General features: G+C 40.6%; 1 protein-coding gene across 4 annotated transcripts in view; it reads right to left on the minus strand.

Annotated features, from left to right (window-relative positions):
• Positions 1-6,257: 6,257 nt before the first annotated feature.
• NRP1 (neuropilin 1) overlaps positions 6,258-12,215 on the minus strand; it is a 137,991-nt gene continuing 132,033 nt past the window's right edge. For all 4 annotated transcript variants that reach the window (XM_047865423.1, XM_047865421.1, XM_047865424.1 and 1 more), the window contains exons 16-17: positions 11,301-11,351; positions 6,258-9,160 (exon numbers count right to left, since the gene is read on the minus strand). In XM_047865423.1, coding sequence (XP_047721379.1) covers positions 8,871-9,160; positions 11,301-11,351 — 341 coding nt within the window. In that variant the 3' untranslated portion in view covers positions 6,258-8,870. The remainder of the gene's footprint in view (positions 9,161-11,300; positions 11,352-12,215) is intronic.

Below are 12,215 nucleotides of genomic sequence, written 5' to 3' on the forward strand. Positions count from 1 at the left end.
ATTAAAAACAACACAAAAAAATCAAATAAAGGATGCTAAATCCTAGGTGTGTTTTGGTCTGGTTGTTGAAAGGAGCTTGAGAGAGAAAAAAGGGAAAGATAAGAAAAAAAAGTTTGAAAATTTGAAAAAATGAGTACAATTAAATAGAATAAAATGAAATGATGGAAGTAAAATAGAATTTAAAAAAATTACAAAAGGTAAAAAATATATAATAGAAAAAAATGAAAGAAAATATTTTAATAAAAATGGAAAATAAAAAGAAATTTCTCTTTCTGTGTTCAAGAATAAGAAAATAAAAAAAATTGAATAGATGGACCAGCAAACAGACTTAAATACGATTGAAATTACATTGGTGCCCCCTAGAAGTCAAACTATGAAGCACTTTACAGTCCGTAAACTAAGCAGGCAGAGACTTGTGGTGTCCTGAAGAACAAGGTTGGCCAAGTTGGGTGGGGCTTAGTGTAATGGCTCTGTTATCCACTAGATGGTGCTGCTTAGCTTAATGGGCTGGATTGTAGTGGCACATGTAGGTGTGTATGTGCATGCGCAGGAGGGGTGAAAATGGTATTACCCAACTACCCAGTTTCTAGTATCAGAACTCTGTGCTCTCCCCAACCAGCAATCACACATCCCTCTGTCCACACCCTGCTTTTACACTGTCCAGGACCAAGCCATCAGGCACCTCCCTCCCGAGTTTTTCTCAGATGCAGCTGTGTTTCCCAATCCCACACTTCTGAGAGACTGCGGCTTTGACCCACTCAGACCTTTCAGGAGATGGTCTCACTGAGCAATGGTCCTCAACCAAGAACATTTGCAGGACCGTGCTGCTGCTGATGCCCAGAGACTACAGCTGGGTGCCAGCCCACCCCAGAAAAAGTTCACACAATCATGTAGCAACAGCGTTTCAGGGATTATGAAAAATCACAACACATCTGACACCAGGCTTCCCCCTTAACGTCCTTGTTCCAACACCTGTGAATATGGTTGTTCTCCAGGGTCCGCTGGGATCTTTGGTTGTGGGGTGGCCTCACAGCCTCTACCAAATGTCCTCCCAGCAGGGGAACTGCCTCACCCCATGCAGCCCAAGGACCCTGAGGACCTCACTGTCTGCTCCTGGGGATTCGCTCTTCGCACCAGAGTTCCACCAGCTAGTGAGCTGTGGAGTTTCAGACTCTGCACTCCCCTTGTTTATAGAGTCTTAATGGAATTTAAATCCTCTCCTTTCTCCTTTCTCCCTTTTTTGTTCAGTCCCTTGCATACTCTTTCTTTTCTCTCCAGCTTCTTTCTTACTCTCCCCCTGTGTCCGTCCTCTCTCTGCAAGCAAAACAGCTCCCTGACCTCCACAGCTTCTGTCTCCCTCAGTTCACCTCTCCGTGCTGTGTACCTGCTGAGTTCTCTGGTTCAGGATGTGCAGATTGTTGTGTTAATCCTCAAATCAGTTTTGTAGGTGTGCAGGATGGTTTAGTGTTGATCTGGCTGTATTTCAGGGGTGAGAGATGCAAAAAAAGCTTCCATGCTGTTCCACCATCTTGTCCCCTCCTATTTTATTTTGTATATTTTAGAGAGAGAGTGCCTGAGCATGAGAGCAGGGGGTAGGCACAGAGGGAGAGAGAGAGAGAGAGAGAGAGAGAGAGAGAATCTTAAGCAGGCTCCATGTTCAACACAGAGCCCAATGCAGGACTCAGTCCCACAACCCTGGGACCATGACCTGAGCCAAAATCCAGAGTTGGATCCTCATCCAATGTGAGCCACTCAGGTGCCCCAGGAGTCTCATCTTTGACATAAGCCATCTCATCTCATGTTACTGCTCATCCTTGGTTATTTCCCTCCCTAGGTTATGATTGGTTTCCAGTCTGAAAGACCTCACTTCCCTATGAGGCAGGCATAGTGAATAATCTCAGTTACCTTGTACAGTAAGAGTTTGGCTTTGCCTTTGCAAGTTGTGGTAGAGACACCTCCTACTTCTTTAGTATACATGTATTCCCCCACTTTTCTCAAAACCCTTAAAATTAGGGCCATGTGCCAATCCCAGGCTGCAGCACTTAAGAGACAGTGAACAAAGTTCTAGTCTTTTTTTTATACGGAGACTAGAAGCTCCGTGTTCTGGTTGGTATTGCAGCCAGAGGCAAACAGCCCAGATCCTTGAGTCATGGCTTGGAACAGAAGTGTCCTGCAGAGCTACCTGATTCACCATAGCCTTATATGAGTGAAATATATCCTTTTATGTGTTGACTTAGCAATACTTGGAAGTTTATTTCTTACTACTGCATAGCCAAGCCATAGTTAGCCTAAGCTAACACCTGGACCAACAGTAAAGTGAGATCACAGTTCCATTCATTCCAGAACATTCCTGTAACAAATGACATTGGTAACAAGAAGACCTTTCCTTCACCTGTGGAGGTAGCTTAGAGTAGCATTTGGAATATAGACAGATCTGGGTTTGAATCTTGGAAATGCTACTTACTAACTAATTGTGTGATATCACTTATATTTCTCAGCCTTGCTGGACTTGTTTTGTAACTTTAAATCATAATAAGGTTGTTTTAAAGATTAACTGAAGCATATAGTGAAGTTTGGTACACAGTAAACATTCAGGAAATTGTAGTGGTTATGATGATAAGGAGTTAAGAAATTTATGCGAAGTAGATGCCACCATGTGCTCATTCATTAGCTGAAGTACACATAGCTGATGTCCTAGTCCCGTGTGCTTAAGGAACAGGGAAAATATGGAATGGGTGCCACTTCCTGGGCCTTTCCACCCACCCAAACCTAATCAATAGATGAAATTAAATCAAAGGGATGATTTGTTATCTGGATGCCAGAAAGAGTATTTCTCCTTATAATTAACAGCAACTTAAATACATAGAGAATTAGAAGCTGATGTAACAAAAACTATGTTTGACTCCAAAAAGAAGATCCTTTTAGATGGAGGGCTTGAATCACAGCAGAAGAATCGCAAAAAAAAAAAAAAAAAACCCAAAAAGCAAAAAAAAACCCCAAAAACCAAAACCAAAACAAAACAAAAACCCGAGGATTTGAATCTGCTTTAAAGATATCACATATTCAAAGTCAAGAAGCAATTTAATCAACATCAATGATTTTCAGAAATTGGACAAAATTAGAGAAAGGATAGCTCAAGTTAACAATGGTACAGTTTCCCGACTGGATTACATCAAGATTGTTAGCATTGTTAGCATTGCCAGCACTGTATCCTGTCAGGGTGATGATCGGGCCTTGAAGAAGGGTGTGGCATTAGTGCATGTCAAAAATGATGGAGTAGGGGGGATGTCTGAATCCCTGAAAGGAGCGTCATGATGGACCAGGACCTGCTTTCCATCTGGGCAAGACATTTCATTTGAGTAGCACAAGGGTGAGACTCAACAGTTCCTCACAGGACAGCATGTCCAATCCCAGCATCACACTCTACCAGAGCAAGCAGCTTCCTAACACCACTAACAGGGCAATGATACCAGTAGGTACTGGCTATAAGTGTTACACATTTCTTAAGCTCTTATATCATAATAGGTACCATTCCATTCAGCTGTACAGATGACCCTAAGGAATAAGATTAGAAATCATCAAAGGAAGATCAAGTAGGATTCAGTCTAGTTTTACCATTCAGGATTTTAACATCTTTGTAAAGTAGTAAACTGTGTGTGTTGAATAAATAAGGCAACTTCTTTTGGGTAGGACGATTTTTCTCTTTACAAATGGGTCCTCCTTTCCCCACCCCACCCCCGATTATACTCTGATGAGTAGAGTATTTGCTATGGTCTGTAGCACTTTAAAGTTTTTGCCCAGCAAAATACTTCATCAGCACTATTTCTGCAGTCTCAGAAAAGCCCATGTATGTGTAGGTCCCTCCAGAGCAATCGTGCTTCTAAGTGGGATTGCCCATTTGCTAATTTTACTTTCTGTTTTCCAGGTTGCATCCAGTCTGTTTTCCGACTCATCTGGGAAGTGCTTTGTGAAACCTGCAGGCATGTGTATTTTCCCCATCTCTGAGTGTCTCAAAATCACTGTTGGAAGTGAGGCAAACTTTCACACACCTGGCTCAGCATTAACTGAAGACTATTTTGGCACTTCTCAAACCTAAATGGATGGGAATACAGGTTATCTGGGGATATTATTAAAATGACTCTGTGTGTCTGGGGTATGGCCTAAGATTCTGTAGCTCTAATAGGTGTCCAGGTGATGCCACTATTGATGCTGATTCTTGGGCCACACTTTGAGTAGTAAGGCCCTATGCAAGCACCTTGCAAGAAAATGCAGGGCTGTGAGATGGTAGGAGCAATGGATGAGGAGATGAGATTAGAGATACACTGAACTCATCATTCAACCTCCCTAAACTTTGGATTCCTCATTTATAAGGTGGAATAATATTGCAAACCTTACCTCAAAGAGCTGCTATGAAAATAGCTAATGCTTTCAATAAAAAGCAGTACAATGACATCACCATAGAAAATTCTGGTGCAGTGGAGTTTACTCTTTTCCTCCTAAAATGATATGATTGGTTCAAAGGACATTTATTGCTAACACGTTGCATGCAATGTGATAATGTGATGCTCTCATTTGAATCATCTTGCAATGTTTCATTGGACAGGTTTTTAAAAAGGTTATTAATCTAGTCTTACCTACTTTTGGTGCTCAGTTCTACTTACTTTGGGGCTCCCTTTACTCCCTTTCTCAACCCCCAAGTTGAAAAGCTGGTAAAGGTCCCTTAGTGGATATAGGTTAGGGAAATAGAACTAATGCTTAACAGAACTGCTTTTTAATGCAACACAACAGCTATAATTACCATTGGGAAGCAGAAATATTATGGAATGTTACAAAATCCATTTGATTTGCAAAAAGAACTAGTGTAATTCAGCCCTAGTGGCAATTAATAAGTTATTAGGGAAGACAGGAGATGGAACAATAAATAATTTTCATGCTTTTAAGTGTTTCAACCCTTACATTTAATTCCTGACTTTAGGAAGTATTATAGAGTGATGTAGCTCATTACACCCAGTAAGAAGGACGTAGCCTAGCAGCTAACCAGGGGTGACACAGGGTGAAAACATCTATGTTTAAGGCCTTCTCAAACATGAGACAGAGACAATATTAATTGAGGGCCCTTAGCATTTTTCAGAAAGCATCTCTAGATGAATTCTGATAGACCCTTGCCAGTCATCATGTTTTCTGGAAACATCCCTGAAAGTAGGTAGAATTTAACTTCGGTGAAGTGATTACCCAGCTCTGTCTCTCTCTTCTAAGCAGAGAGACTTGAAAATTCCCTCAATAGGGAAAATGTCTTATTCTTAGATAAATCTTGGAAGATGCAAAAGGCAAAAATGTCCAGAGAAGCAGGAATATTGGTTCCCTGCAAAGAGCTATACAGAACAGCCCACTTCTCAAGAAGTTCCTATGCTTTCAAATTTCCCTATAATCAAAGGATTATAGATAAACAAAGAATTGTTGGTCTGTGGACAGTAGGGTTGCTGGAAGAAGTTTTGTAAAGAGTCATACTCAGCATGCTTTGGCTTAACATTTCTCTTGCTTTCGTGTTGCTGTCATTACCATTATTACTATTACTATTATTTTAGTCCCAGATGGAATAGAAACTTTCCTAAGAATTAGCAAATGGCCAGTTGTAATGCCATGCTTAACACTGCCTTACACCTACAAAGGCACATGCATAAACCCTGTCAGTTTAGTACCTACTTTCTATAAAAACAAAACTTACCAACAGATGTTTGTGAATTTCATTAAAAAAAAAAAAGATTTACCAAATGGAATAAAGAGCATTTGACATAAGATTTGGGGTTGAAAAATTTCTGTGTATAAGGCTAAATTCTATATTCCTATATCCTGACAGTGTCTAATTTGGGTCAGTATTCTACTTTGGGATATGTCTTCTTAACTTTCTCTCCTAATTAGGATATACTTTAAAAATTAAAAAAAGAACTTTAGGGGCACCTAGGTGGCTCAGTCAGTTGAGTGACTGTTGATTTCGGTTCAGGTCATGATCCCAGGGTCGTGGGATGGAGCCCCATGTCGGGCTCTGCACTGAGCGTGAAGCCTGCTTGGAATTCTTTCTTTCTCTCCCTCTGCCGTTCTTCCCAGCTCACTCTCTCTCTTTGTAAAATAAATTTTGAAAAAGAAAATTTTGAAAAGAAAAAGAACTTTAAAAAATCTTGGAAGTGATTCAATGTTGGCACAATACCAATTTCTTTAACAAGAACAAAGCTAATATAATAAAAGCCATCAGGTGTGGGTGTTTTATGAAAATGTTTAATTCAACTGTTTCTTTGGAATGTAGTAGTCATAGTTTGGAATCTAAGTTACAGTTCAGTTCTATGTGGTTTTTATGCTACTCAGTGTCTGAGAATACAAATGTCATTGAAAGTTAAGGCTTCGCTGCTCATTTTGAAACAACAATTTACAAGCGTCATATTGTCATAGAAAATAAAAATTTCTGTAAAAAAAATTTGCACAAAATTTTATGATGGTACAAAACATGAAGCAATCATATACCAGTAAAATGAAAACATTTTACTACAGAAAGTCTTATAGATTTCAATAAAGAAAAAATAGGTTATTTTACACCTTTAAAAATTACGAAACAATCTAAAACAATATAAACTGAACATTTTGTAACACTGCCTTTACAAATTAATAACTTTATAAACATATAATTTTTAAATATATTTATCAGTGCAAGATACTTTAAAATTTAAAGTTGCAGTATCATTCTTCCTTGACTAAGGACAACTCTAAGTCTGTTGCCTTAAAAAAAAAAGCAAAAAAACAAAAACACATCTTGGTGCTTTCATCCTGGTATGATTGTAACAACTGAATGAATGCCTCTGGGGATAAAAATCTATTCTTTTTTCCTAGTGATCAATACTTTCCTGGAAACAAAAGGCATTCATAATCCAATTAAACCAAGATGAATGGACTGACCCATTCATGATGCAAATGTTACTCCCACAAATGCATCTGAAAGGGACCCAGGGCAATGTAGGAAGGACAATCTAAAAGTTCTATACACCATGGCCTGATACAAATACACGGGAAACAACCACAGCTTCTTTGGATTAATTCACATGTTGCCTGATAAGATATTTACGGCTCTGTGCTGTTGTTCTAGGCTTCCTTCTTACCAGTCCCAAGGCAGGCTTTTTCTTTGTGAGCCATTGGAAGTTTCTAGGTGCATTCATTCAAGTCTCTGTTTTTTCAGCGTTGCTGCTCAATAGATGTTTTTAAAGATTTGTTTTGACTTTACTTGTTTTCTTTCCCCGTATTATCTTAAAATACTTCCCCCCAGGCACCAGGATTTATAGTCACTTTCTTAAATTAACTGTTCTTTCTTCCATTTCCCTTGTTTGATTCAATAGCAAAACAAGAGGGTTCTCAAGGGTCATTTTGCATATTTGGATGTAAAAATCTCATATTTTTGGATACTTGGAGAATTGTATTCAGTCCTTCCTTTGGGTCTCACTTAAAAGCCAATTAGTATTCCTTCTCCCTCAGCTTCTCACTCTATTAAATGCAAACATTTCTATCTCAGATCATTTTGATTGGAGCAGACAGACAAATGGCTTAAGGAAAAAAGATACTGTCACTTTAACCAGTTAACAAGAAAACCAAAGTTAGACTTTGGAGGGCAAAGTTAGGAATTTCCCTTATTTATTTATTTTTAAACATAAAGTCTAGCAAAATTGCTTGCCATTACCAGCAGGTTAAAGCTGCAAGTTTCTTTTCTGGACAATGGCAAATGCTTAAATTCTAAGAGAGAAAAGAGAGAGAGAGAGAGAGAGACAAAGAGAGAGAAAGAGAGAGGAGAGAAAGAGTTTACATTTGAAAATACATTCCATATGAAAGACCAATAAGAGAGAATATTGCAGCTTTATACAAAAGGGTCAAGAGACATGAAATTGAACTACGGAAAAAGCAGAACAATTAAGCCACATTGCCAAATCTTCGGAGCCCTTGCCTTCCCAGGGGCTGACATCTCACACTAAAATATACTTTCTTCTTAGTCAGTGGGCCACCAGGGTTTGATTAAAGAGTAGGGCTTTCACCAGCGAGAAACAGAGCGGGTTGTTAATGTAACACAATGAGAACCAGTACAAACAAAAAGGCACTTGAGAGGACATAGACTAGCCAGTGCCAAGGATTTTTCATTGCGGTTGTCGGCAGCACACCCAGTTGCCAGCAGTGTTTGGTGATGGCACGGTTTCCTGTATGGAGTTCACAAGCACGAGGTTTAGTACAACACTGGAAAACATCAAGAAAATTTGACGGTATTGCTTTGTAAACAGAGCTGACACACTATACTGGTACTGAGGCTACAGCACTTTAACATAAAACATCCTAACCCTTCTTTGCCTATGCACGACGCGGGCAATTATACACAAGTACAGCTTCAGGAGTCCACTGAAGTGCAGTTATTCTAATAGATTCTGGGCACTGGGCTACAGGTAGCATGTCCATCAAAAGGGCCCCGCTGAATACACTTGGTGCCAGCATCTTGGATTTTGCGCAGTTTCTGAAAAGAATCCATAAAAGGAAGAGGAGAGAGAATGGGGAGGGAGAGTCGAAATGAATCATTAAGTCATTCATACTTGGTCTCAACACCAGCATTGGATTATTCAAATGAAACCAACAGAAAAAAGCTGACTGTACATGATTCTGATTGCGAACACAGCTAACTTGTTCATGTCTGTCGGCCGTACTCATGGATGTTCCTGAGAAAAGCCTGGCTCAGCGTCATCAACGCACTTCCCAGCCTGTACAGTGAGAGAGATCAACAAACAGTTCCCCAGCACGTTCAAGTTACGTCCTTCCCCTTCAATTCTCTGACTCGTCTTTTCATCTGTCTGCCTTCATGCCTCCGAATAAGTACTCTGTGTATTCAGTTTGTCCTTTTTCAACTTCACGCCATCCACGAGTTCAAAGTTATAGTTCTCCAGGGCAGATAAGTTTCTTTCGGACATCCCGTTGTGCCAACAGGCACAGTACAGCACGACCCCACACACGGCACCCAGGAGGACGCCCAGGGCACTCATGGCTATGATGGTGATGAGGATGGGATCCAAGGTCTTCAACACGTTGCCCGGCTTCCTGGAGATGTTCTCATTGCTTTCTCCTGTGCCTTCATAGCCTGGGGTGCTCCCTAGGGGAAAAGAACAATTGGCCCATGAGCAATGCCAGCATACCAGATGAAAGTGGACAGAAGAATAGACAAAAAGGAGAGAAAAAAGCAAATCCCACACTCCAGTTTCGTCCGTCCTCTCTCAAGGGCCCGCAGGCAATCTCTGAAGTGGGGTTTGGCTCCCCCATGTGCGGGAAACACCAAGATTTAGAACTGAGGTATGGGAGGGGAGAGTTCTGGGGAGTCGGTGCTGTGACTCTGATAGATAGCTCAGCACATGGAAACAACTGATTCTGGACATACAGGGAGGGTTATGTTCTAATTGAATTCAGATTTTGCACAGCCCACCATCTGTACTAGATCACAATCTGTGTTTACAGTCCCTGGCCAAACATGTGGTCATCAAGCTCTGCAAAATGCTTAGTCACACATTTGGCTAGTAAGGGGATTTGACCATGACCTGTGTGTTCGCCTGATCCCCAAACCAGGCACAAGGAAATCTTCCAAGCTGCCCTTTCATGTGGCACCATTTCCAGCGAGTCTGGGCACAGTTTATGCACGTGTTTGTTCCTCCACATGTAAAATCCTCAAGTCAAACAGATTTCCCCCAAGTCCACCGTGGGTTCACTCAAGAAGGAGAGAGCTTTCAGGACAAAGGGGATGCTTGCTGCTGACATTTCAAATGGGTTATGGCTCAGAGCTAGAGACCGTGTCTGTGCTGTGCTGAATAGAACACAGTTAATAATCAGCATCTTTGCAGCCTTGGTGGTTTCACTGGAGACAGTCACACTGCTCTGCAGTTCAGTCACTGGGGAAATGTTTTCTTTAGAGTGGAACATGAAAAATTATTAACATGGGAGCTCTGAGCCTAATTATGTGGTACTAGAAATGAGACTAAAATGTTAATGCACAACATTCAGTGTTTACTTAATGGTGTTCTGATCAACAAAGATTCCAATCAAAGAAAACTAAAAATATGAGATGCAAGTCCCTAAACAGGGGAAAACAAGCCTTGGGGCATATTAATATTCTCTCCCTTGAAACATTGTTTTGAAACAACCTCTAATAAAGTTTACATCTCAGCGTGGTGGGCTGTGTAACTAAGCTGAATGAGCTGGGTGTTAATGTTACTAATGTCATAGTATAGTGCCATATTTATCTGTGTCTATCAAGTCCAAGTCTGACTATAGCCAGTCCACATTTCTACAGGCAACAGGTGCCTATGCTAATGTGTAGGACACAGAACTGCTGGCAGCAGCTGTGAGTGATTCCGGGGCAAGTGTCCATCAATCCACAACTGCTGGCTGGGAGGTACAGAAGCTTCTAGAAATAAAATAGCATTAGGTAAGGCCCAACTCTGATCAAATGTCTTGTATTTCATCACAAAGTAGTCAAGAAAAACATACATTTTCAGATTAATCTGTGTAAGATCCAAGGCTACCACCCAATTAACTGTGCTACTTAAAGGCAAGTCACTGATCTGAGTTTTTCAGCCTCCTCGTGTACAAAATGGGGATAAATAAGCTTTAGAGAGCATAGAAGATACATATATAAAGTGTGTGGAACCTACTAGGTCCTCAATAAATCCTTGCCATCATCATCATCATCATCCTCATCCTCATCACTGTCTTCATTAGCACAAAGTTAGGGGTCCCATGAAGAAGAGGAGGGAAACAGATTGAACACAACAGCTTATCACAAAAATTGGGTTCCAGTCCTCAAAGATCATGTCTGGATATCAACCAGACAAGAATTTAGGTTGGCTTCAAATTACTGTATGAAAATTAGCACTGATCTCTGGGTAAGTCATGGTCTTTACTGGTTTCCTACTTCTACAGTTGTAAAGTGAGAGTGTTTCACACAGTTATGCTCTAGGGGCTCCTCCAGCTCAGACAGGGGAGGGCAGGGTGAGCACGCTCCCCCAGGGCTCAGCCACTCCCTCAAGCTGGACTTGCCTCGGTGGCTTCCCTAGACCTCCAGACAGCTTAGAAGAGAGCACTCACTCTGTGACAATTCGCAGCTCCATGGGCAGAGACGTTTATTTTATTTGAACTGCTTTGATATACCAGGGCACTAACGTTCCAGATAGTTGCTTCATAAAATTTACCATGAAAGCCATAGTAAATTAAAAAAAAAAAATTGGTCAGCAAGAAAAATTTACCTGTTTCATCAATTTTATTTTCTGGGTTCCTTTTATCCAGGTCTGCCGGTTCTGACAAGTTAAACAAAATTGAAAGAGATATTTGAACTGCCAACAAAATTCGATACACACAACCACATAAACCTTCACACACACACACACACACACACACACACACACACACCCCTTCCTCACACTAATGGTTCTGCTAGATCTCTTTGAGAGTTTTTAGTGCAATCCCACCCTACCACATAACTATAGATCAATAGAGGGGCAATGTCAGATGACTAAGATATCTGTGTCACATCAAAATCCAGGTAGCACAGCTGTCCATGTTTTGAAGAGAAGAGTGGAGGGTGATGGTTTTGGCATCTGGAGTGTGGGGAGAAATCTGATGAAAATAGGAAACAGTAGTGGGGTTGTGCATATGGCTACCATCCTGTGCTTTTGTAGATAACTGCTTCCTAGCTCTTTGAGGCAAGAGACTGTGCCCAGTGTCTTAACAAACAAACAAACAAACAAACCCTCTGGAAAAGAGTTCCAGTAGCTCATGTGGTTTTGAGTAGGAGGTGGGGAGTTTGAGTACTTTATTCACTGCTACATTCCCAACATTTACAACAGTGTCCAGAACATAAAAGGTGCCTCAATAAATATTTGTTGCATAAATGTGTGGATAAGTAATAAATAGTTGATAGTCTCATAGCATCCATAGCTAAATATTCAAGGATATATATTTGATGAATAATTATACAGTTATCTTATACATCTTTTTATTGTGACAGCAACATAGAGTATTTTGGCAATGCATTAGTTGTGACTTTCTGAGTACATTGCTTCATAACAACTATAGCCATGTGGACCAGTCACATGAAAAGAAAAATGCTCACAGAATTGTCTCAATCCCTCTATATATTCACCGGAGCACTTGGATGCTGC

The sequence above is a fragment of the Prionailurus viverrinus genome, chromosome B4 (assembly GCF_022837055.1).
Source record: "Prionailurus viverrinus isolate Anna chromosome B4, UM_Priviv_1.0, whole genome shotgun sequence".
In the NCBI taxonomy this organism is placed as follows: Eukaryota; Metazoa; Chordata; class Mammalia; order Carnivora; family Felidae; genus Prionailurus; species Prionailurus viverrinus.